At 41.0% G+C, this 25,582-nt stretch overlaps 1 protein-coding gene across 2 annotated transcripts in view; it reads left to right on the forward strand.

Moving 5' to 3' along the window:
- ICE1 (interactor of little elongation complex ELL subunit 1) overlaps positions 1–25,032 on the forward strand; it is a 50,677-nt gene extending 25,645 nt beyond the window's left edge. The window contains exons 11-20 of one of the 2 annotated variants that reach the window (XM_045186243.2): positions 137–223; positions 3,050–3,444; positions 5,855–10,612; positions 11,790–11,958; positions 14,527–14,687; positions 17,575–17,765; positions 19,555–19,661; positions 22,678–22,776; positions 23,964–24,192; positions 24,714–25,032. In XM_045186243.2, the coding sequence (XP_045042178.2) occupies positions 137–223; positions 3,050–3,444; positions 5,855–10,612; positions 11,790–11,958; positions 14,527–14,687; positions 17,575–17,765; positions 19,555–19,661; positions 22,678–22,776; positions 23,964–24,145 (6,149 nt within the window). In that variant the 3' untranslated portion in view covers positions 24,146–24,192; positions 24,714–25,032. Of the gene's footprint in view, positions 1–136; positions 224–3,049; positions 3,445–5,854; positions 10,613–11,789; positions 11,959–14,526; positions 14,688–17,574; positions 17,766–19,554; positions 19,662–22,677; positions 22,777–23,963 lie in introns of both variants that reach the window. The other variant, XM_024578425.3, reaches the window with a different exon arrangement.
- Positions 25,033–25,582: the final 550 nt, after the last annotated feature.

Raw genomic sequence — 25,582 nt, forward strand, 5'->3', positions numbered from 1 at the left:
TGGTTGAATTTGGGGAAGATGTTTAAGTTACTTAGTTTTCTAAATATCTAATTAAGTCGTGATTTCACCAGACTATCTTGGCCTTGCATAGATTGAGCCAAATAACATATCTTTAATACTTTATTCTCTTTCCTAGGAAAAGTAAAACTACTTCTGAAGGAACTCTGGCTCTGTATAAACACAACACACAGAGTACCTGGTGAAAGCAGCAGATGTCTCCCAGGTGAGATAGAAGCTTCCAGAAGTACATATTGTACATGAAAGTAGAAATGTTTACCTTGGGTATCGTGTGCCTTTGTTTTTTAATGTCTTAACTTCCATTAAAGAATGAACTGAGTTAGAATGGGTACTCTTAATTATATAAAACTCCTTTCCTTGCAGTGTTACTTCTGCCAATCTCAGTAAATACATTTGGGTTTTAATTTTTAAGAGCAACTTTCATTAGAGAACATACAAAGAAATTGGCAGGACCCACAGTGGAAGCATATTTGACAGGTGTATGCAAAAGACTGAGGACAAACAGCTTTTCCAATCATATGGGTTCCACTCCTCCACCAGCAATTTAGCTTAATTTGCTTTTCATGTAATTTACCAGTTACTTTGGTTGAAATTTTAGTTATAATCTGTTCTGCATTCGTGTTCTCTTTTAGGACACAGATACACAGAGAGGGATAGATAAAAACTGTCACATCAGATTATTATTGTACAGCACAAGAGGCTAATGCATTTTCCGAGATTTGACTTAATCTGTCGTGTATCTTGATTAGCAGTAAAAAGCCACGAAGGCTTTCTTCCACATTCTGTTACACCGTAATCAAAGATTTGGAAATAGATGAGTCACTTGGAGTGGATGGGGAGAAGATTGCTATCTTACATAAGATTAAAATGTTTTTAACCGTTTTGTTGTTGTACTAGTTTTTTCAGTTAGCTGCTATGAATTTACAGGTATTCGAGATCTAAATCTGTGGGAACGTGCACCTAGTGTTTCTTCTCAGGCTGTCAGGGTGACGTTCCCTAAGAAGAACGTTCGTAGGCAAGTTCCTGAATCTCGTCGGCGTGGATTCATAACTCATGAGGCCTTTAGACGCATATTTGTTGGGGTCACCTCCTGGATATAATATGACCATGTAGAGCCTGCAGGTGCTAAATTAGTCTCTCCAGTTTAGAATTTATTCATCTGTTTAGACAAAAGCAGCCTGAGATTCATTTTAGTCTTCTGTATTAGTCAATAGTCCTACTTTATTATAAACACTTGAGTTTATGTTGTTAAAGATGTTTTTAAAAGGGACATCTTTCATTTAATAGTTTTATGTTTATTTAAAAACATTTAGAGGGGTAAGTCTGTTCCTTAATGTTACCTTTTTCAAATAGAAGGGAAAACATGGTATTTTTGGAATTTTATACCATAAAATATATATATATTTTTTTCATATGAGAAAGGTTGCAAAAATAGTGCAGAAAATTCCACTTACTACTACAAAGTTTAACATTTTCCATCGCCAGTAATCAAAACCAGAACACTTAGTACAATACTGTTAACGAAAATAAACCATACGTGAGTTTCATCTGTTTTCTCACCAGGGTCATTTTTCCTCTCCAACATCCCACATGGCATTTAGCCGTCATTCTTCCTTCCATGTGCCCCAGAAGGACATCGCAGCCATCTTCCCTTGTCTCTCATGTCCTTTTACTTTTGCAGAGTACGGATAATTTTGTAGAAAGCCTGTCATTTTGGGCATATCTGATGTCTTCTCATACTAGGATAAGACTTGTACTTAGGCAAGAACCCCACAGTGGTCATACTGCACTCTGCCTTGGATTCTGTGCCCAGGGAGAGAGGGTGTAGAGCTCCATTGTCACTGGGGATGTTAACCTCGATCACTTAGTTAAAGTGGCGTCTGCCAGGTTTCTCCGTTGTCAAGTTTCTATTAGTTAATTATCTTCAGGGAGATACTTCGACACTGCAAATACTCCGTTTCTCTCCAGCTGTGGTGCACTGACTTCAGCAGCCATCCATGGATCTTATTTGCCATATTGACTACTTTGTCTACTAGGTTTTATTGTATTTCCATTTCCTTCATTTCTTTTGCATTTATTAATTGGGATTCTTCTATAAGAAAGAGCTATTCTTTTCACTTATCAGTATAGTTTTATGGGTATTTATTTTATGCATTATAATTCAGTACTGTCGTTATGTATTGTTCAGATTACCCCGGGTTTGGTTATTGGGATCATCGTCTTCCAATTGTTTCCTGGGCCCTTTTTGCACACCCCACCCCATTCTGAGTACCTCTTTACTTTCTGGCACTGCAAGATGTTTCAGGCCCAGCTTGTATTTCCCCTCCCCAGCCTTGTAATCAGCCACTTCTCCCAGGACCCCTGAGCCCTTCTGTGAAACATATTTTTATAGCTTTCAAATATGGCAAATGGATGCTTCTAATTATCTCCTAGGACACTAATTGGCACCACTGCAGTTCACCAAAATCAAGACTCAAAAGCATTGGCTTCTTACAGTAATTTTCCCATTGCTTATAATAAAAAGCTCAAGTTCCTTAATTAGAGCATTGTACAACTGTGGTCATGGGGTAGGTTTGATATCAGTGGATTTTCGATCACTTGTCAGACAGAAAATATCGTGTTCCCTGTCAACCTCCGTGCACAAAGCTGTTTTCCTCCAGGAACTACTGTTTGTTAGGGTCATCAAGAAGAGTGAGCAGGTCGTCAAGGCCCAGGGCCGTTAGACTGCTGAGGGTGCTTTTCCACCCTGTGCCCTGCTGCATGGGGGTTGTGGGCATCCCATCCACCCATCTGCCTGTCTTATCCTATTGGTTGTGAGCAAAGCATACTTACATGAAGTATACTCAGGTTTTGTAGGATAGTCTTCAGGAAAGGACCGTTTTGCTTTTTTTTTTTTTAATATGTTTTTACTTGGATTTAATATTCGCAAGCATCTTAAACTGTTAGAGTAAGTTGGAATTTTTTTAAGTCTTCTCAATATTGTAAATATTGTATATTTATTTTGTTTGTTTGTTTGTTTTTCCCCCCACAGCAAGACCTGCCGAAGAAAAGCCTAGATCCAGAGAGTCTGGGGAAGGTGGCGTGCCCACTCGGGTAGGAGGCAGTCCTCCCAGAACCTCTGCTGTGCAGACATGTCTGGCAGAGCTGTCCATGGAGATAGAGGGTGACTTCTCCCCGTGTAAGAATGTGAGACAAGAGAGGCCCAGTGGAGTAGCTCATCCTAATGAGAACCAGCCCCCTGAAGTTGTGATGCAGAGGAATGAGGAGGACAGTACTGAGTTTTCGCATCACAGTCGCTTTTTTGATGAAGACCTCCAGGCTGCAGTTGACTTCTTCAAGCTTCCCCCTCCTCTTTTGTCTCCAGTGCCGTCACCCCCTCTGGGATCCTTACCGCACCTTGGCACCTTGCCTTCTTCTCTTGCACCTGTGAGTTTGTACTTCGAATTTGAGTTACCAAATGGGCATAGTTTTCATCCTATCATGTTGGCCATACTCAGAGAACATTTGTGGTACTCAGACTAGATTTTATTAGGGAGTATTAAGAGAATATAAAAAGGCCTGCCGGTACCCTTAGGATCAACATGTACTTTTTTTTTTTTCTGTGATGGTTGCATTTTTTTGTCTGTCCTCAGGCAAATTGTAAGTCTCCTGTAGAAGGACTGAGTCTTAATTGTTTCTTATCTCTCGTGATGGGCTGTTAGCCTATCTGGAATGAATTAAATACATGTTTGTAGCCACGGATTTTTTCAGAGATGGGTAAATCCATGTGTATAGCATACATTAACCTAGGTTACTGAGTTCCCCAGTTTCACTTCACGGACTCATCATCTTCTTGTGTGTTTGCAGAATGGCTTATCAGAATTTATTAGGAAGTTAGTTTTAATGAAACGAATTTATATACTTTTTGACTTAAGGAGCAAGTAAATAACTTTGCATTAGTTCTTTCATTCAGGAAACATAATGCAGTTCTGTTGTGTTTCCGACATTGTGCTAGGCTCCAGGAATGCAGAGGTGACGCAGGGAATGGTTGCCACTTGGTTGGATCTTGTATGGTGGTCAGACCATACGAATAGCAATTACCCAACTTCAGTAGAGCACTTCGGTGCTGGGAGGCACACCTGCTGGAGAGGACCCAGACAGGGCCTTGGTCCTGAATGAAGGCCAGGTCGGGTGTTGAGTGGGAGAGGCTTCAGGAATGTAACGTCCTAGCTGAGTGTTGAAGAGAGAGTGAGGCATTTCAAGTGGCATTGCTGTTTACACAAACTATAGAACTGAGGGGAACTTAATGCTAGGGTACATTTTCACAGACGAGGCCCACAAGGGCCATTATGTGTCCTAAGGGCTTTGCATTTTATCCTGTAGGCAGTGGAAAATTCTTGATGGATTAAAAAAAAAAGTGAACCTGATGATAGATTTTTATTTGAAAGGGTTAGTTTAGCGAATGTATGAATGGGTAGGGTTGGGGATAGTCAGGGAAGGGGCAAAACCATAGATAGGGAAATCATTTAACTAATAGCAGCTTTCTGAATTTTTGACACCTTAACCCTAGTGACATTGGGCTTATAAAGAGGTGGGATGGTTTGAAAAATATGAGGTTGAACGAGCAGCCTTTGGTGAGATTTTCAGTGTGTTTATCAGTTGAGATGAGGGGTCAAGGTTGTTGGAAAGCAACAACTGTAAGAAACCCTACTTGGGTGGGAAGGTAGTATGTAAAATGTCAGATATTAGGAGTGTGTGTGATCTCCAAGTGGACATACGTAGTATGTGTTTCAGATCCATGGGCATGGTGCTCCAGGGGAGGCTCTGGTGAGACACAAGTGTTCAGGATGCTTCAGCTTCTGGGTCCAGCAGGCTGTGGCACTGTGTGATGTCATTCATTGAGAGTGTAGAAGACGAAGAGGGGGTCCCAGAGAGGTACTTGGGGAATTGTCAATATTTATGTGACAAAAGGTGAAGAGGAAAGATTGAAAACGAGTGGCTGGACAGTGGAAGAAAAGATAACCAGGAGATGATGGTACTCTAGAACTCAGGGGAGGAAAGAATTCTTTGACTAGTAGGAAGAGTACTCAGCAGTGACTGGTCCTCCCAAGACTACATTTCCCTTACAGAACAGGGGGCCAGTCTGTTGATGAATTGGCTCACATGGTGGGCCACATCTGATGGAGGCAATTGGCATAAGAGGGGCTAGGTGGGCGTCAAGCAGGGTTTCAGGAGCACAGGGGTAGAGACAGAAGCTGGGCAGGAGGGAGAGTGCATGTGCTGTTGGAGGGGTGAAGCGGGTCTGGGTGATAACAACTTCCAAGGTGCAACACCTGTGAGGAGAAGTGTGGTGAGAATTGTCCATGAGTAGGCACGCAGAGTGATGGCCCAGCTGGTACGTAGAGGGCTGTGCTCCAGACTCGAGTCAGATGCGAGTCAGACTCTGGAGGAGTGACTGGGAGGTGGAGATAAAGAGAGGGTTGTACACTGTAATATCAGAAGTCTTTTTGGCCAGAAGATGGAAAAGTAGTTGAGAAGTAGTTTTTGGAGGTTAGGAGAACAAACCTCAGAGGAGGCCATGTGTTGACTGGAACTTGAAAGAACCTGTCATGGGAGAAGAGGTGTGAGTGAGGATAACTCTTGGGGAGAGGTGGGCTCTTAGGAAAGGACAGATCAGCGTCGTACTTGTGATTGAGACTTTCCCACCTGTTACAGAGGTTCTAGAGAGTAAACTGCCTGTCCTCTCATGTGTTAAAGGGTCTTTGGGAAGCATGTACTTTTTTTAAATGTATTTAATTGATATTTTAGTTGGTTGAATTAGTATTTAATTAACTAGTATAACTCATTTATATTTAAGGAAACCTACTTTGGAGAGTACACAGATTCCAGTGATAATGACTCAGCCCAACACAGAAATTCTGCTGAGTCTAATTCAGAAGACGATACATCTGACACACAGGATTGTTTTGGCTCACCCAGAAAGAATACAGGAAGTGGTGCCCGGGAGGAAAAGCCCAATTCACAGGAAGCCACCGAAGCTCTGAACCCATTGGAAGGAAATGAAGTGACAGCTGTTGGATTTGGGGCGCTTACAGCAACATTGAGAGAACCTTCAGCCACATTCACCATAGCTCGTGAGAAGCACTGGGCAGTGTCATCTCAACTCATTAGTGGTAGAAAAAGAGGCATTTTAGGTGAGGCAAAAGGACAAAGAGAGGTTAGGGAGATGGATAAATCAGTGCAGACGGAGGACACACTTTGTAAACCCACCAGAAGTGCGAGTGTTGAGAAGTTGTGTGGCAGCCTAACACAAGGGAAGGAGGCGGCCCTTGGGAAGTCAGACCTGCTTTATTCTCCCCTTGGCAAGAGGCCATTAAATGAACTTACGGGATCTGAAGGGAAAACCCAATTATCCAGAATGATAGGATCACCCAAATCAGACTGTACTAAGTGGACACCAACTAATGAAATCATGGGTGAATCAGATAGTATGTCAGTTTCTGACTATCTTCAGGGAACATCTGGAGAACTGGAAAAGGACAGAGAAGATATGCAAGGGTTTGTTTTAGGAGAATCATCCGAACCTGAAGAAGATTCAGATGATGTAATGGATGCAACAGAGCTTGATGTTGAAGCCAAATTTTCTTCCTCTTCTACCTCAGGAGCGCTGTCTGTCTACAGTAACCCCCAGTCTTCCTCTGGGTTGAAGTGTGGTCACGATAAACATATCCCTGCTGAAATAATCCCTACCGAAGTGTGTCATTCAGAACAGAGGTTACAAGCTAGAACTTCACACGTGTCAGGTCTGCAGTCTGAGCCACTGGAGTGTTCTACAGGAGCAGACGACCTGGAGAATAGCTTCCATGCCCTGCACCCTGAGTTGGGAGCATCTGATGATTTTCATGACCAGAGTAGCAGTGGCACAGAATGTACAAAAGTTGTAAAAGGCATGACCAAAGTATGTGCCCTTCCTCACTCAGTATTTATGAAAGCCATGAAAGGTGGACAGTGTAAGAGTCAAGGTCCGGGAGTTGAGCTCACACCAAGTCAGTCAGATTTTGCACCATTAGTAGAGTCTCAGTCTGGCTTGATTAAGAGTGGTTTTGGATTTGTTAAAAGCACTTCTTGGCACCGTAGTGATCTGTTAAGGAGAGGTAGTGAAGAAAGGCTGAGAGCTAAATCAGAACATGAACAAGAGACCAACCATCCGTTACAAAAGGCAATGCTGTCCTTAGAAAATAGAGGGTCAGCATCATTGTTGCCTAACCAAGTGTCGGTTATCACCAAGCAGGCCAGGCCTGAAATGACACAGAGTGCTAGATCAGAACCTTTGAGACTGCATAGGAGTGAGCCTGCCTTAGCAACAGAAAATGTTGATAACGTTTCGTCCATAGCAAGATGTGGAGAAAGAGAGGAGCCAACCCAGATCATCAAGGAGGTGGCTGCTACGAAAAGGACTTCACCAGAAATTTCCAAATCTTGGAGAAAATTGTATTCTGATTCTCCAAGTGGTTCTTTACCAGTAGAAAATTCTCACTGTTCCACAGAAAGTAAATTATCTTCTTTTCCTGAAAATATCCCAGTCCCAAACCAAAACATGACAGAACCCGCAGTGCAGGCAGAGCTACAGGAGCAGTGTCTGTGTCTGAATGCCACAGGTCTGGACTCACCTGTGACGGGTGCAGGAAAACTTCCTCCAGCTGCAGAAATGGCAGGGTCAGGAAGCTTTCCTGCTGAAGAAATACCCTGTGGAGACACAGTCAGATCTGGTGGTGAAGCCCTGGCCATTTCAAAGGACTCTCCTAGTATAGAGCAAAGCCCAGGGGAGCCTCTGGAGCAGCCATCACTAACTCCTGGTGGTGCTTCTCCTGAAGGTTCAGGCACCACAGGTACAGCGTTTTTACCAGAGACTGGCAGAGAAGATGAAGAGACACGTGTCCCTCCACAAAGTAGCCTTCCCGGCCCTCTGTATTGTTACACAGGCATTCGGGAGGTGGGGGGTGTCGACACTGAGGTGGAAGAGAGTGAGGCCCCTAGCTGCAGTGAGGGTGAGAATGAGCCTGAAGCCGTGATGGGTAACCAGCAGTGGGATGCTGCTGAGTCCTCCAGAGGAGATGTGGGGGCTGCACGCGGTGGTGCCCCCGAGACCAGGCCTTCCACAGAGTTGGGCTGTCTGACCTCAGCACTGCAGGACTTCAACATCAGTACCCTCTCGGAGATAGACAGACTTTCTACGTCAGACGTCGTCATGTTCCTTGAAAGTTGTCGGTTAAGGGATTACAGTTCAGGGGACTCTGTTTCAGAATATTCTAACAAAGAAAGCCTAAACAAAGAAATGAACAAAGAATTAAAGCAAAGCGAAACACCAGGCGGAAAGTGTAGAAAGCAGCTCTGTGATGATGAAGAAACACTCAAAACCTGTGAAGAGTGGATTGAATCCGAGGAAGATGATTGTCCTTTACGGGATGCCAGTCAGCTCACTCAGTGTTCTTTGGAAACGCTGTCCGAGGTGCTGACCAAGATTGGGCAGGACCTTCAGTCCAACTATGAGGACTCAGACGGAAAAGATGCTAGTAATTTACTGCTCTTCAGTATACACGACAGCCTGACAACCGAACACTTAAAGGAACGAGTCTCACCTCAGCAAATAAGCAGCTCCTCGTCGCACCCTGCAGATCCACCCCCGTCAACAGCTGGCTTGGGTGCTGAGGGCAGTTCTCCTACTAGTGGGGTATCTACTGTCAAAAACACTCAAGACAGACTTGACGGTAACTCAGATGTGACCGGGCTGATGAGCAGTGGAGGTGAGGTCCTGTCAGAACTGGTGGAGCTCCCACCCCAGTGCTCTGACTCAGGAGCTGGGCAGACAGCTGCGCACCGTACTGGTTGTGAGACAGAAGGGGCATTTCAGTGTCAGATATCTACTGTGACTTCGGAAGTTATAAATGTGCTGATAAATAAGGACCAAAATCTAGTCATTGAAAAGGGAGACAACTGGACCATCATAAATGGGGTAGCCCTTGTGCCAAATGTGGACCAGGTCATCCTGTGTGACACTCCTGGAGACAGCCCTGCTTCCCCAGACGGAGGAGGGCCGGGAGCTGGTTTCATCTCCGTTACTTCTGTGGAGAAGTCCCCAGAGACCAGCCACCCTGGCTCTCCATTTCAGGAGCCCCCATGTGGCAGTAATCTTCCATGTACCCAAGAGGATATTTCCAACACTGGTCAGAGTTCCAACTTTGATAAAAGTCGTTTGCGGAATAGACCTGTTAAACCTAGCGTAAGGATTAGTTCTGAAATTTATGATCAAATCTTTGAGTCTCAGATTGTTGCATCTGATCACACGTATTATAACTCAAAACTGGAGCCATTTGGCAAAAACAAGAATCGATCAAAGATTTCAAACAAAGATCAGTCAAACAAATTGGTAAAGACTTCATCATCTGGCAGGGTTGAAATGAATTCAAGTGAAGTTTCTCAGTCGCCTTCCGTGGACAGTGTTAACACAAAAACCCAGAGACCTCAAATTCAGACCATTCTGGCCAATGCTGACACCTCAACCCCTATGGATTGTTCTGCTGATACTCTGAGTAAAATACGGCAGGAGGTGGGGCCCCCTTTGCCACCCCTGCTTGCTCCTTTGATTGCCACACCTCCGAGGACTTTACACCCAGTTTCTCCTCTAATATCAAGTTCCAGTCCCTCTTCACCCACCTCTCCTATTGGCCAGCTTTCTCCATTGTGTGAGATCCCAGTGCCACCCATGATGTCCCCCTTGCTGGAAGATACGAGGCGTGCTTCCCCTTTATGCACCTCTCCATCCCCATCCGCTATATCCACTGGGGAAAGGATATTGTCCTCTCCTTTGCAGTTTTGTGCCACCACCCCAAAGCATGCCCTTCCTGTGCCTGGCAGACTGCCTCCCTGTGCATCAGCTCACACTACTGTGGCCGGACCCCAGGAGAACTCCGTTAAAATCCTTGACACCATGTACCCAGAGTTATCTGCCAGGGCCCGTACTCTCAACATCCTCAAAGGGAATATTCAGCTCACTCGAGGTCCACCTACTGACCGGCAGAATTTACCAGGGCCTGTCAGCGCCATAACAGGTTTCAAAGCAATCAGTTCCATGTCAACCGCCTTTGTCAAAACGGGGGGCAGCTCTGGTGGTGCTTGTAATCCGGGTAAGTCCAGAGATTTGGGGACTCAACAGGATTCAAGTGGGAAAAGAACATTGTCAGCATGTATACTGAGGAGTGCTAAAAGATTGCGCCTGGACAGTGGGTCCTCGGAATCAGAAGGTGGGAGCACCACTACAGAAGGAGTCAGCAAGCACCCCTGCAGGAACCTCCCTCAAGCTGAAGTTGCAGCAACAGATGAGGAACCAAGTCCTGTTTCAGCTACCAGTGCAGTTTCACAGTTGCCTCTGAACCCCAAAGAAACTGTGGAGTCCCATGATAAAGCCATAGCTGATGCCCTGAAGAAGATTGCAGAGTCCTCCTTTGACCTGTTGCCTGTCATTCGGAGTCATGTGTATGTGGGAAATATCTCCAAAAAGCCTGTAATGAGAGATCAAGAGAAAGAAGTCGTCTATGACTTCAGCACAACAAAGAAGGTAGGTGGCAGCCGATTTCCATGAGCTTAGGGATTGCTCATCTTCAGGGACAGGCTGTCTGCTGCCAGCAAGATGGCAGAGGACTCCAACAAAAGCTTTACTTCAGATGTTGACAGTTACGCATACAAACATTGAGACCTGTACTTTTACTTCCAGCCAGAATTTTACACATTGGAGATGTGATTTGACACTGGAGATTTGAAAGTTTTTGTTCATTAAATAACATTTTAAAGAAAAAAAAGTATCTGTGAGAACTATAATCGCATATTTCTCATTGATTCTGACATGTTTAAAGGCTTGAAATTATTCACTTGAAAGCATCAAATGGTTATCGCATAACAGCATTTCATTCCGATAAATAGTGTTATAAGCACATTTGAAAGTTGGAGAGCGTTTCAGAAAGACAACATACGGGTCTGGTTTCCCCTCTCCCTCCCTTAATGTATGTTGGAAACCAAATGGGAGCACATGTTCATTTTCAAGATGAGGGTTGTCCGTATCTATTGCAGTTCATTAGGACTTTTATAGACTTACAGTTTCTAAATAACTATGTTGACACCTTGTGTGGATGACTTCAGTGCTACATAGTTGGTTATCTGCACATTTTCCGAGTCAAAGGGGTATAAATTTTCTTAGATCACTGACTTTCAGAAAGCATGCAGAGCAGTGTATGTAACTTTGAAAAGATACTTATTTTCAAAGAGATGAATATGTCAGATTACTTAATGCTGCTTTTCCTGAGCAAGGAAAATGTTAACTAATGTTTGAAGATCTAAACAGGATAAATGTGTAAAGTGCACTGGGGTTGAGAAAACAAGGGAGTAGGATAGAGTGGGTTTAATATACTTGCACACACACAAATTGCAGCAAAAACCAAGGCACTGTAACTGGAATGGTGGTAATGACAACGGACAGCCAGGGGTGCTCAGATCTGCCATCTAGCACCTGCAGCTCCACTGACCACAGGCAGCTGACAGATGGGAACTTCCTCCCCAGAGCCCCTTGGCTTACCTGCTAAGCCAGTCGTTACCAGTTACTGCCTTCTGCTACCTTCTGATAGAGTGCATGTTTTATTTTTCTAGTAGATAACTAAATTTTGTAGCTTTTAGCTTTTCTTTAGAAGGCTAAGGATAAATATCAGGGTGCATTGCCTTTTCATTTTTTCCCCCCACTCCAGCATTTAGCAGAGTGCTTGCTTCACTCTATTCTCTCCGAACTAAAACTTCAGAAGACATCTCTGGAGCACAATTACATTCATGCACTCTGCAGAGTGTATGTGGGTATTTGCCGGCAACTTGGAGACGTAGAAAGAGCTCGCTTATTCTGCTACAGCCTACTGAAGGAAGGTATGTTCATAGCGCAGCTTTTTTGTATTGAAAATATATTACTGCTTTTTTACCTCATTATACTTGGATCTGCATTTTTAGCTTAGCAGTTGCTGTGTATTTTTTTAAGTTGTGCAGTTGTTTATACATTTACCAGAGGGCATGTAGAGCCGTAGGTATACCTGTCTATTCCTGATTTCCAGTAGGAGAATGTCTGTGACTTACACTTAGGTCAGCACTTCACTTGTGTAGGATACGGGGTCTCTCATACTGTATACTTGTTCTATTCCGTGTGCAGCTCCTTTAGAATCTGATGTAGTTGACACAAGATAAGGGAACGAGTTAAAGTAAGTGAGACAAACTGCAGTGCTGTGTCATCACCTGGAAAGAACAGAAAATGTAAGATGGATTCCTTAGCTCACGAAAAGATTATTAGAAGTAGAAAGGCGGGCTGTCCTATGATTCTCTTTCCCCTTTACTGCTATTTCTTCAGTCTCTACTGATAATCAGATTAGGAGTCATTCTTCATTATGTCAGATCATCAGTGGAGACATTTTTAAATAGTAAAATAATATAAAAATGCAATTTAATATTATATCAGAAAGTCATATTTAGATTGCACACATTTATAATCTTTTATTACCATAATTTTTTGTGGGGCTTATAAATCAGGATAATTGAATATAGCCATCATTTCTAGAGTCGTGAATGAGGCTGCTGTGTTTATTGTCCACTTCATTTCTTTGTTTAGTCTTTCAGTCACTGATTTATTCAACAGATATTGTGGGAGCATGCAAATATTATGGGTCAGGGCTTCGGTGGCAACCGAAACCAGATAGGACCATTCAGTGGGGTCAGTACATGGAAACAGTACACAAGCACGCGTCAGGTTTTAGCAGTGCCGGGTGCAGAAAGGACAGGGACATGCCTCTGCTTAGCACAAGCTGGATTTCTGACTTTTCCTCAAACACAACCAGCTCCTTCTCACCTCAGGTTCTTGTGTTACAGGTTTCTCTCTTGGGAAGCTTTCCGTACAGCTTCGTTATGACTTACTCTGATTTCACATACTTTCTCAGTCACTCTTTATCCCTTAGTCTCCTTTTCCTTCAGGGCACTTACCCTGCTTACATTATTTGCTGTCTCCTCCATTAGAGTGTGTACTGTGTAAGGACAGGAATTTTGTTTGTTGTGTTTTTGCCATATTCCCACCCCAGAAAAATGCGTTGTGTATGATCATTATTTGTTGAGCGAATGGATTGTCCTATGGAAGACAGATTTGAGAGCATCTGAGGGTTCAGGGAAGCTTTCTTTGTCAAAGTGACTTTTGAACTTGAGATGTGAAGATGCAAAAGAACCTAAGAGAAAAGGGAAGGAGAGAATTCCAGGCACAGGGAACATGTAGAAAATGTTCTGGGACAGGAGGAAGTATAACCAGACTAATACAAGATTTCGAATTTAACAGATCAAAAATTGCAGTTTATGCCCTGAGTAACCCACTTTTTGAACACATTTTAGTATTAGCTACAATAGAACAGAGAATCAAAACAATGAGGCTTCGTGCCAAACATGTTGTCTGGGTACAACCATGTTTCAAAACATATCAACTTTCTTATAAAATACTAGTTTATCATATGACCTAGAAATTTCACTCGTAGGCACTTATCCAACAGAAGTACACACATGTCTTCACTGGGACTAGTGCACAGATACTCAACAGCGTCTTTATAATATCCCATAACTGGAAACAGATGTCCCTCAATCAGTTAAGGAAAAGCAAGCATGATGTATAAGCAGTGGAATACTGCTCACCTGAACAAAGGAGCAGACTGCTGATGCATACAGCAAAGTGGCTGATTCGCAGAAATATTATGCTAAGGGAAAGCCAGGCAGAGAGGGGAACATGTGCTCCATGTAAGTTAGGCAGACGAAATAGGATGACAGCAAACAGATCAGAGTTATCTGTATCTGGGATGCAATGGTTCACTGGAAAGGCCAGTCCCTGGGAATTTGGGATGATGTGGTCTCTATATTGATTATGGTAGGGATTATATGGATGTATTCATTTATCAAAACACATCTGTCTACTTTAAGAGTATATTTTATTGTATGTACGTTATACCTCAGTTAATTGAACAAAGGCCAAGCCACAGTGTGGGAAGAGGTATTTACAACAAAGGGTTATCATCCATAATTTATTTAAAAATATCTCTTCAGATCAAAAGCTCTGTGTGTTCTACAAGAGAGTTTTTTAATAAATGCACAAAAAATACGGCCCGAAATGACACTAATCGAGTGGAAGGGTTCTGGGACTTGGGCAGGCTGGAGAGAGGATAGTCGCGCTGTCTTCATGTTTTAGAGTTTATTACTCTTCTCATACAGTGGTTTATACACACATGTATTATGTTTCAGATTTAAAGAAAGTTTGCCAAAGGGAAGAAAGGAAAGCAGAGAGAAGCAGATTTTTAAGCTGAGGCTGGCCCTCATGGGGTTGGAAGCACTGCAAGGCAAAAGTGAAATCACTGACGTGTATTCTTAGTTTGTTTATTGATTTGATCAGACATAAAGGTGCACTATCTTTCTTTCTTACAGATTTCCCAGAGTCAGAAAAACTGACTTTGTTCATTGCAAACATGTGGCATGATATATTTATCTCTCAATCAGTGATTAATAAGGCAATGCAGCTAGTTGCCAGGCAGCGTGCTAAAGGGGAGGTTCTGAATTGTTTGAGAGCATTTCTCAATTGGGAAAAGGTGAGATTTATTTTTACTTTTTATAATACCATACTTTCTAGGTCTCACGTAAATGTTACTTGGCTTTGTATTTGGTTTTGTATTAGTTGATAGAGCCTTTTAGAAATAATACATTCCTTGAATTAGATCTTTTAAAATACCATTTTAGCCTAAGCTTTTGCATTTTGTTCATTAAGTATGCATGAGACCCTTTGGGAATAATGGCAGACCTGTGTTTTACGTGAATTTAAGTTTATTTTGTGCACTAATTTATGACTGATGAGATGGTATGTATGTGTGTGTAAGGGCTCCTAAGAGAGCTGAAAATAATTTGTTTCTGCAGTAGGTACTAAGAAAGGTGAAAAAATTGGTATCTCAACTTTTGTTTGTTGAGATTATTCTGAATCTGATGTTCTTTATTTTTCTTTATAGTTGATAGAATTTGTATTTGTTACAAGTATTATATTCCCATGTTTACTTTTATTACTTTATTTTCTTTAGTAATTAATGTGCTAACATAGTATCTAGATTGTTGTTTTAGTAGTTTCTGATGTTAATGTTTATTAAGAAAAAGGCTACTCTCCCCAGGCTGCCTGCAGGACCACTTGGCCCCTGTGTCGTCCTCCACTTGTGCAAAGGAGCCTTCTCCTTTGGCCTGTTCAGGATGAAGCCAGGTGTGATGATTTGATAATAAGACACATTTGTGAATAAGGTAGAATTTTAATAAATATATTTACCCTGTATCAGATTAAATAAAATATAAAGTCAAAGCTATAAAAAGAGGAATACTTGGGGAGAAAATGCTATTATAGTGCATCACTCCCAAATTCTCTTAAAGAATTCAACAGATCTAATAGACAAAAATAAGTGAAGACATAGTGGAATTTAATAACGTAAAAGGTAAATTTGAAGAATATGTATTTTTTCATATGCCTGTGAGACATTTACAAAAACCATTCATGAGTTTGTCCACCTGAAAACCTTAATTCTTAACAAAGTATTATATACTCACAATTCTCTGGTAATAAAATTAGATAAAAATAATCCAAAAATTTTATAAAAATGACTTGGAAATTATAAATGCATATTCTTGGAAAATCAAAAAGTGAAATCACAATCTTTTTAAAGTCATTGAAAAAAACTTTCATAACAAAGATGTCTGGTTTTTGGAAAGCCTATATATTCATTAATATAGTTTAACTGTGTAATTAAACAAATAAAGTTGGCTGATAATCATCTTAAAAATTAAAAGGCTGAGACAGAATCTAGAAAAAGTGAATATAGTTTAAAAAGTAATAAAAGTAATCAAGTAGAGAACAAAGAAACACATAGAAGAAAAAACGTTGCCTTTAAAAATACAACTCTGGTAGCTCAGAGTTCAGATTAATGGAAAAAGAGAAAAGCAAAAATACGCAAGATTTTTGATGAAGAAGAAAGTTAAATTTAAAGGGTAATGACGGAGAAGATTACCACCTGCAACTCCAGAGCAACAGATTTGGAAACCTAGGATGATTTCCTAGCAAAACAAAATTGACCAGAATTGGTTTTAGGGGTAGAACATTTAAATAAACCTGTTGTTTTGACGATCATAAAGGAGGTAGAGAAGATGCTTAGAAGTGTGCTGTAGTCCTGGCTGGGTGGCTCAGTAGATCGGAGTGTCGTCCTGGACACCAAAAGGTTTCGGGTTGGAGTCCTGGTCGGGGCACGTGTGGTAGGCTACCAGTTGGTGTTTTCCGCATCAGTGTCTGTCTGTCTGTCTGTCTCTCTCTCTCTCTCTTTTTCTTCCCAGTCCATCTCTCCCTCCCCCTTCCTGTCTCTGTAAAATTAATTTTTAAAAAATCCTCTGGTGAGGATTTAAAAAAAAGTACTATACAAAAAGCATGTGTAGGTTCCACCTGAATTTTATCTCATCTTTATTTCTTTAAAGATTTTACTTATTTTCAGAGAGAGGAGAAGGGAAGGAGAGAGGGTGAGAAACATCAGTTTGTTGTCTCTTGCACGTCCCCACCTGGGGGCCTGGCCAGCAACCCAGGCCTGTGCCCTGACCGGGAACCGACCCTGCAACCCTTCAGTTTGTAGGCTAGCGATCAGTCCACAAAGCCACACCAGCCAGGGCTTTATCTCATCTTTATAGAACCAGGTAATCCCACTCTTTCAGAAATAAGAAAAGATTGAAAGGTCCCTGTTCATTTTAAATAAAAAACCTAATAACGTAAGAAAACAGTTACAATTCTACTGCTGATATTTACCCAAGAGAAGTCCAATTTATGTCTGCACAAAATCTTGTGCATGAATGCTCATAGTAGTATCAGCTGTAGCCTAAAGCTAGAAATAGCCTGGATGTCTATCAGTGGGTGAATGAGTCATCGGTGGTATGTCTATATAATGGGTTACTACTCAGCAATAAAAAGGAGCATTCAGACCAGTACATGGAAAACTTGGAAAAATGTTAAAAACATGGACAGGTGTGAAAGAATACAGGTAATAAGTGTCTAGTACTGTCATTCAGTTTTATGACTTTCTGGATAAAACAGACTATTGAGTCAGCAAAATGACAGAATTTATGGTATTCTTTAGAGTTTTAAAGTTGTTATTATAACTTCATAACTTTAAATCTGTGATTTGCATTCCAGTCTGGATTGCTGCTAGTCCTTTTCTACGTGCCTGGTTTCTGCACTGTGCTCGGAGCCGTCTGGCCGATCAGCCACCATTCTAGCATTATTTTAGGACACGTGCCATAACTAAGATGAACATAATTCCTTCCTCAAAATACAACTTTCAGAAGGTGTCCTTTAAAATTAAATGATTGTCTGATACCTGTTTTACTCTGAGGTTACATAAAATGTGTTATACTTAAATGAAACTCTTAATAAATTTTGTTTCTTTTTAAATTATTTTTCGTTGCTAGAATTCTCCTGCAGATGTTGGCTTCATGGTTTCTAAGTTGCTTTTGACCATACAGTTATGTCCAAAAACAGAATTTCAGTCCAGTGAAAGATTTGGTGAAGACCTAAGTGACAACACTTGGGAGTACATATTTGCCATTGATCTGCTCTGCTGCCATCAGAAATGGGTTTGGACGCATGATAACATTATAAGGTACGGAGCTGTTTTCTGACTTCAGTAAAGTTGGGTTACTTGAATTGTAGGGCAGTGTATGGAGTGATTGCTGACTTGTGTTTGAATAATTTTTGCTGTTTAAGGCAGCGGAAACATTTACAAATGACATTGTGATCTGGATAAGAGATAATAAAACTACCCTTAAAGTGCTTGTGTCACTATTACATGTCCTTGCTTTATTTTTCGGTGGTACCTGTTACTACTGTTCATTACAGTCCGTTACTCCCGTCTCCCCCAAGGGGAAATGACTCATGAAGGAGGCCCTCTGGTTCACGGGCACACCGCAGCTTATGGGACAGCGCCCAGGCAAGGGAGGCGCTCAAGAAACGTGCAGAGTGGAACAGAGTGACCGTTTTCTTAACATACAGATACTCTGGAAAACCCCACATGAACAGAAGTGTTCAAAATTCAGGGTTAACAGCTCTTCTCACCTGGGGTTTCAGGAGAGAAATAAGTGACAAATTAACTTCTCTCTGTACATCTAGAGTTCTGACACTAGCTATGTACGTCTTCGGGAAAATGGAGAAGATAGTCAAATTTCTGTTTTGTAGTTCTTAATTTCCTTGGAACTCTGGCTGAGAAAGGCTGGTTTGAAGGCAATGATGACATTGAAAGGGATTCACCAAGGATTGATAGTTCATATCCTTGAGATACCGGAGGAATTTATTCTATGGAAATTGGTTCCTTTTTTTCCTCCTTAACACTAGGGAATGATTAGACATCTAAATGTCAGCAATAGGGAATTGAATTATATAATGAAATGCAGCCATATTAAAAGAGCTATAAATGGATTTTTATGTATTGACATGGAAGCATTTCATAGTCTATTGCTAAGAAAGTAACCAAAGTCTATGCATTCCTCCTGTGGACTGATGTGAGAGTGCATACCGGAGCCCTTCTATTCCCAGTGACTGGATGGAGGAGACCGCCAGGGACGGTGCCAGTCAGAGGTGTTTGGTTGAAGGTCTTGCCACAGGTGGAGAGGACAGAGTGGTGAATATCAGGACATCGGTGGGAGTGACTCCAGACCCTGATTCCTGAACACTGTGGTTACTTCCACCCTGTTTTTTACATACATGCACATGTAGAAGTGCATGGAAATGAAGCCCAAAATGAGAAGAGTGATAATTATCTGAGCATGTGTTAATTGGAATGCTTTTGGTTTACATTTTTCTTTCGTTTGTCTGCATTTAACTTTTCTAATATATATACTGTCTAAGAAGTAAACACATTTTTGAAAGCAGAAAGCAATTGGCATTGATTTTCAAAATTACAAAGTTTCTTTAATTCATCAAAAGTGTTTTTTTTTTTTAATTACTGCTTCTAATGGTTTAGTTCTTTTTACAAAACAGCCTGTTTAACCTTGCTCTTCCTATGGAAGCTGTGGGCTGTTAGAACACAGGAGTCTGGAAGGCCAAAGTGAACGTCAAGATTCGTCTCTTCTAGTTCTGTGACTTCGGGACATTGTTCAGCCTCTCTGTGCAAAGTCTTGTAAAAAAAGGGTTAAAACAGAGAATAAAGATGCAAACATAGGTGTTTATAGCCTCTTTTAAGTCAGTATGGGCACAAATATCCTGAATACTTGGAGAGTTTGTGAGCTTCCAGTGTCTGTTCTCATTTTCATTTAAAAAGTGACACCTTCAGAAGTTTCTGTTGTTCACTAATTGTCTGTCTCTTACAGACCTTTTTTAAGATAAGTTCTTAATGTTTGAGTGATGATGAGCATGCATACTCTCATACACACACGTGCATTGTTGTTACTTTATAGTAAGGAGCTGTGGCCTGTAATGGATAAGTGGATAAAATACAGAAAAGGACATGCGAACATTGCATATATTCCTGATGTTATCATAGCATCGATACTGAGGCTGATCGGTGAGTTTCTCTCTGATTAGATGTTTTTCTTGCTATTGATGATATTCTTGGTAAGGGAATGAGTATATGATAATATATGTTAACTGAAACTTCACCATAATCATTGATCTTACAGTCATTAGAGTAGATACTTTTGCACTTAATCCATTCTCCTTACTCATAGTCTTTCTTTATAAATTATTGTTTTCATCCATCTTTGTCAGAGATAAAGGTTTTTAATGTTAGTACATTTTATTTATAATTGAACTCTTCTCAGATACTAATATTAGTATAAACACATGTATGCGCTTGCATATACACACCAGAATAAATAAATTGCTATAAATTGTACTGTATTCTCGTTTGGTTTCTAAAATAAGGCTGTCTCCTATTTTTTTCACACATATTTTTTTCCTACTTGCCTGGTACTTCCATAAGTGGGAACTAGCTTTGTTTTCCTCTAGGCTGAATATACAGAAACTAAAGCATTGTTTAAATGGGACACACTCTTTAATCTCATATCTAATAAGGAAGGACCTCAGTGAGCATTTGGAGGTTCTTCTCCCTAAAACCACAGATCTTTATTTTAAAGTTTTGCCTATTTTTTTCCCTTTTTGCTTCATCTCTGACAAGCTGCTCTCTAGACTCTGCAGAATTATCAGAAATGAGATCTATGAATTACTAGCGGCTCTGTACTTTCAGCCGACTTCTCTGTCTGCAGCAGGTACTTACTGCCCCTGAGCACACAACACAAGGTGCATCTGACTTCTGCCTTAGACCCCGAGGCACTTGACGACAGTTACCATGATTTTTAGGTGTCTTTGGAGTTTAATTAATTAAAACTTCAAGATAATACCATTTGAAGTAAAGTTTGAGAATATTTATGGAAGTCTTATAAATGGATCACAGTAGGAAATATACTATCCCTGGTTAGTTTTGTTACTATTTCAGCAAATATACATTTCTACTCTGTGCATATTTTACATGCAGACATAGGAACACTGTGCTAAGTAAATACAAATGATTTAAGACAACAACCTGATTACAAGGTAGACACCCAGTTTTCACTTGTAAGTAAGTTAATAAGACAGTGTGAGGATCAAAGGTTTGCAAAAGACTTTTCTGGAGTTAGAAGATAAAGGCACAAAAGTCGAAATGAATAAACTGCTCAGTGAGTTAATGTCTCAAAACACGTTTTGCTGAATTCCTCCGTTCAAGAGACCCTGAAGAACAATTTCAGTCCCGAGTAGGAAGCAGTGGGACACAGAAGAGCCACTGGTGGCATTTTCAGCAGTCCGGGCATCTGTACATCTGGAAGTTCTGGTGTCAGTAGCTTCTTTTGTGGATTTAAGAATATTCTCACTTTGGCCTAACTCACTTTACATTATAAAACCTCTTTGAGAATTTAAGAAATTAAGAGAGATATTAAGTCTATAATACATATGTTGACCTAGATGAAGTATCTATGGAATTTTCAAAAAGAATGTGATGCTTTTTGAAGTCACACTTATAAAATATGATACGGTTTTTCCTGTTACTCTTGCAGTGGTTGTGTGTTTATGTATTTATTGATTGTAGTAAGAGAGGAAATGAGAGTGGAAGCCCGTGTTTCTGGTGGGTGACTGTTTTACTGCATGGAAGCAGTTTCTCTCTGGTCAGCTCTGGCACAGGGGCAGCCCCACATGTGGTTCTCTCCTTCAGCAGCTTGTGTGAATCTGTGCTCATCAGCTTTGGCTGATTGTCCACATCGCCTGAGAAGCTTTTTTAGAATACCAGTTCTCTGGCTCCACACATAACTAACTGTACAAGATTATATGAGTACTTCTAATTATATATCTTAAAAAGTAACCCATATGAGAATTAAGAAGAATGTGTCAGTAGTTTATCAATAAATTAGAACGTATAATTGTGGGGAGAAAACCTGACTTGTAGTTTTAGTGAAACTCAGGCTAGTTTACTCTTTAAATCACTAAATTCTGGCTTTTGAGAAAATAATTTGTAGAATTTAATAATATGTATTATTTAGGGTAATATATATGTAATTACATAATTAAGAGTTGGGTGTATTTAATATACTTACATATATGAGAATTATTGGTAGTGTATAAATATATAAATACGGTTCAAAGGATGGATAAGTAGAAAGGAAGTGTAGTGCCGAAAATCAGAGCAGAGTCAGGACTAGTGAATCCTGCTTAGGCCTGCAGGTGGACCAGAGCAGGCCGAGCTAATGTGCCTGAGAAAGACAGGCGTAGAGAGGTGTGGAGAGCTGGAGGGACAGCCGGGCTGTTCTAGTTGTGGCTAAGCTTTGCTTACCCTGGTTATCTGTTGGCACTGAAGGCTGGCCCAGACAAAGCAGTCGATAGGTGCTGAGAGCATAGTGTTGGGGAAATGGCTGAGGGGAAGGGCAAATACAGGTGAGGCAAACTCTTTAGACCTGGGAAGTAGTGTTAGGGTCGCATGTATGGTTTACCCTCCCGCACATGCCTAATCAACTTGGAGTTTGAACTGATTTCTAAGGAGAAAGTTCTAGAAAACCTTCTTGTCTTGGAGTGTCTGAAGCCAACATTAACTAAAGAATTTAGCAAATAATTTGGTTGGTAGACCATGATTTAATAATATCAACAAGTCACACACTGATTATTCATAAAATAAAGGAACTGCATCCTCCTCCCATCTAAGTTCTGTCTGGCTGAAACCACTCATTCTTCTAAATTCCCTTTATGTATTGTAACTTCACTGAGAAAGTAAAGCATCACCTATCATCTGTATGTGTGAGTAAAAGAGAAATAAGAGAGATGACTAGTCCTTTTGATCACTCCTGTGAGATAGATGGTACTTCATTGAGTTCTGATCCATTACTATTTAACCTGTTTTCACTTAAGAATAGGAGTACCCATTTTAACTTCAGTTCAAGGTCATTAAACCTAATGTACATAATATTTTATGAAAGAACAAATTTTAAATTCTTATGAAAGGTTAATCCACACTTAACCAAAGATTGTTTATATTTTGTTTTATTTTTCTTTTCCCCTAGGTCGTTTAGGTCAGTTGGGTTTGAAGGAAGGATTTCCATCTGCTGTGAAAAATATCAGTTCGGTTATTGGTATGTTCATACAGCATGCCCAGGATGAAGGTAACACTTCTGTTCATGAATCACTTGCATGCCTCTCATTAAACTTACCGTGTCCTCACTAGGCCCGGGCGCCACGCTCTGCCTCTCTCACTGCGGGATAGCTGAGGCGGTCAGGGTGGTTTGAAAAGCTGCAGTCTGGCTATACTTTCAGCACTGACAGTTCATTCAGAGCCCCTGCTCTTTACTCAGTGCCACCCCTTCCTGCTTATTGAAATTATTAAAGTTGTTTTTTTAAATCACTGTTTCTTTTATCTTTAGACTTTTTTTTTTTTTTACATCTTTCTCTGAGCCCCACTCTGTTTCTCTAATTGCTTTATTGATTAGGGGGAAGCAATTTTAAAGCTGCAGTACTATCTACATTTTCAGCATTAACGTGAATGTGGGTTTTGTGAAGTTTTTGTTTATTTTAAATAGTAGCAGTTTGCCCTGTTGGGCATCAATCCCATCACTGATAGAAATCTGAAATACATAGTTAATAATAAATTTTAATGAAATAACTCCTGAATTTTTCACCTAAAGTCTTTCAGTGAAATAGACTTTAGCTAAAATTTAAATTAAATTGCAATTAGATAACTCCTAAATAAACTTACGTTAAATTACAACTCTAATATGTCATAATCTGTAACGTAGATATAATTTGTAGTTATATGGCATAATTTATAATCATATACTATAACCTGGGACAGGAAAGCGTGGTACATGGGTAGTTTCTCATTTGTTCTCATTTCGTTATGTTTTCCATTTCCCAAGTCCCTATAGAAACACTTCAGTGGATATTAAATGGAGTCATTTATTTGACGAATGCTTTGGGACTCACATTTTATTAAAAAATAAACATTGGAGTTTGATGCTTCCAGAACTGCTTTGGAAAGCATAGCTACTGTTGGTCATGAGAGGGCAGGCGCTCTGTGGCCAGCCCCGGGTCCTCCAGTAACACGCCTGCCGTTCTCGGCACACAGGCCAGCCCTGGGAACCTGCACAGAGCTGCTCTGCTTTTGTTCTTTTTGTTTTTTCCCTACTTGTGGACAGGTCTTAATTTTTTCATTATGGGTCTTGTCTTTCATATTTAGTTTTCATTGCTGGCAGAAAGTATTCTGTTTTTGAATAGTATTCAGTAGATTACACCATTAAAATTTTGAGTAACAAATGTGTTTTTATGTAATGATGGATGTGAAAATTCTTTTCAGATATACCATGGGGTATACAGCTCGCAGCCGTGTATGCCCTTTGTGACTTGAGTCCCAGCAATCCAGCAGAAATAGCCAAGATCCTGGAAGCCTGGCGCAGAGAGACCTCTCACAGCGTTCCCTCTGCAGTGGTCAGCTCTCTGGAGGAAGTCAGCGCGTTGTGTGCAGGGGAGCTCGGCTAAGCTGCCGCCTGCCGCTGCACCTAGAGAAGTGCCTTCACATACCTTGGGTATAAACAGATTAATGAGCTTTCCGAATGTAAACAAAGGTTTCACAGGAAAGATGCAAAAGAGAAAATGCCAAGAGGCTCTCTCCTCACTGTGTGGCAAGGAGACAGGAAAAAATACACAGCAGCACAGCTGTGTTTCCCTAAACCACATACTTAAATCACGTAAGGCTGTTGTGATTACATGACATATGGATTGTATTGTGTCTTGGTCAAACAACAAAAACTTGAATTTAGCCCTTTTTGCTGCAGAAAGTGTCCTTTCAGTCGCTTTTTGAAATTGAGTGGCATTTTATAATGAATTTAATATGAAAGCATTGATTTGGTTCCTGAGTTAATTCTGGCCTTTGTGCTCAAATGACTGACTAGGAAAAATTGTATTGGCTAAAAAAGAACTAGAAGACTCTTCCACTGTCTCAGCTGGAAGTGGGCTACAGAAGTTTTTCTCAATGTGTAGTGTGCAGCTGATCCAAGTAAACACAGGGGAGCCTCTAGAAACTGCCCTTAATGCGTTTTCTTCACAGGAGTTCCTTAAGGAAAGTTCTTGAAACTGGCTAACTCTGTCAGGAAGAGGGGAGCAAGGAGCCAGGAGTGGAAGCTCACCGTGGGCCCTGCCTCCCTGGTGTGCGCGTAGGGACTGGAGGCCGGCGCAGAGCCCCTGGCCGCAGGCTACAGGCAGTGCGATGATGTGTTGCGTTCGATGACGTTCCGCCTTCGGAATTTTAGTATTTGTACAGGGGACGCGGGTTTAACAACTCTCCGTGCTTCTGATTTGTCTTATATCCATTTCTTAAATCTCTTGTATGTGTTTTTTTATAATAAAAAATAAAAGGAAGCCATGTACATTATTGTTCTGATCAGTAAAGATGACGCTCGGTGTTACTTGTACTTTCACTGCAGATGGAAGAAGACAGACATTCCAAAGGAGAGTCCACTTCGGGGTAGAAACGTGCTGCTTGGCCAGCGTTTCACCATTCCGAGTATTCTCCGAGATGCTCTTGGCGATATCAGATGCCAGATAATCAAGTGTTCATAGGCTCTTATGGTTAACTATATTTGTTGAATTACAGTTGCTGCCCTTTTCAAATTATATTTGACAAGTATTTTACTCCTGTGTGTTTTTAAAGTAATTACAGCAAAAACCTGAGATGTATGAACAACTCCGTGTAACCCCTGGGAGCTTTGGGTTGGTGCGTTCGTCCAGTATTCATTGAGCATGTGCTCTGCACTGCTGTCTCACCCAGAGGAGCTGGTGCACAGGCTGCGAGCAACAAGTCCTTGAAGACCTCTGATCTCTCAGTAGAGGAAAAACCCTAAACAATTACCCCAGTAAATCAACAGTTGAAAATTTTGGTGAGTTCAGTGAAGAAAACGTGGAGGTTTGCAGTAGAAT

This window comes from Desmodus rotundus, chromosome 1, assembly GCF_022682495.2.
Source record: "Desmodus rotundus isolate HL8 chromosome 1, HLdesRot8A.1, whole genome shotgun sequence".
Lineage (NCBI taxonomy): Eukaryota > Metazoa > Chordata > Mammalia > Chiroptera > Phyllostomidae > Desmodus > Desmodus rotundus.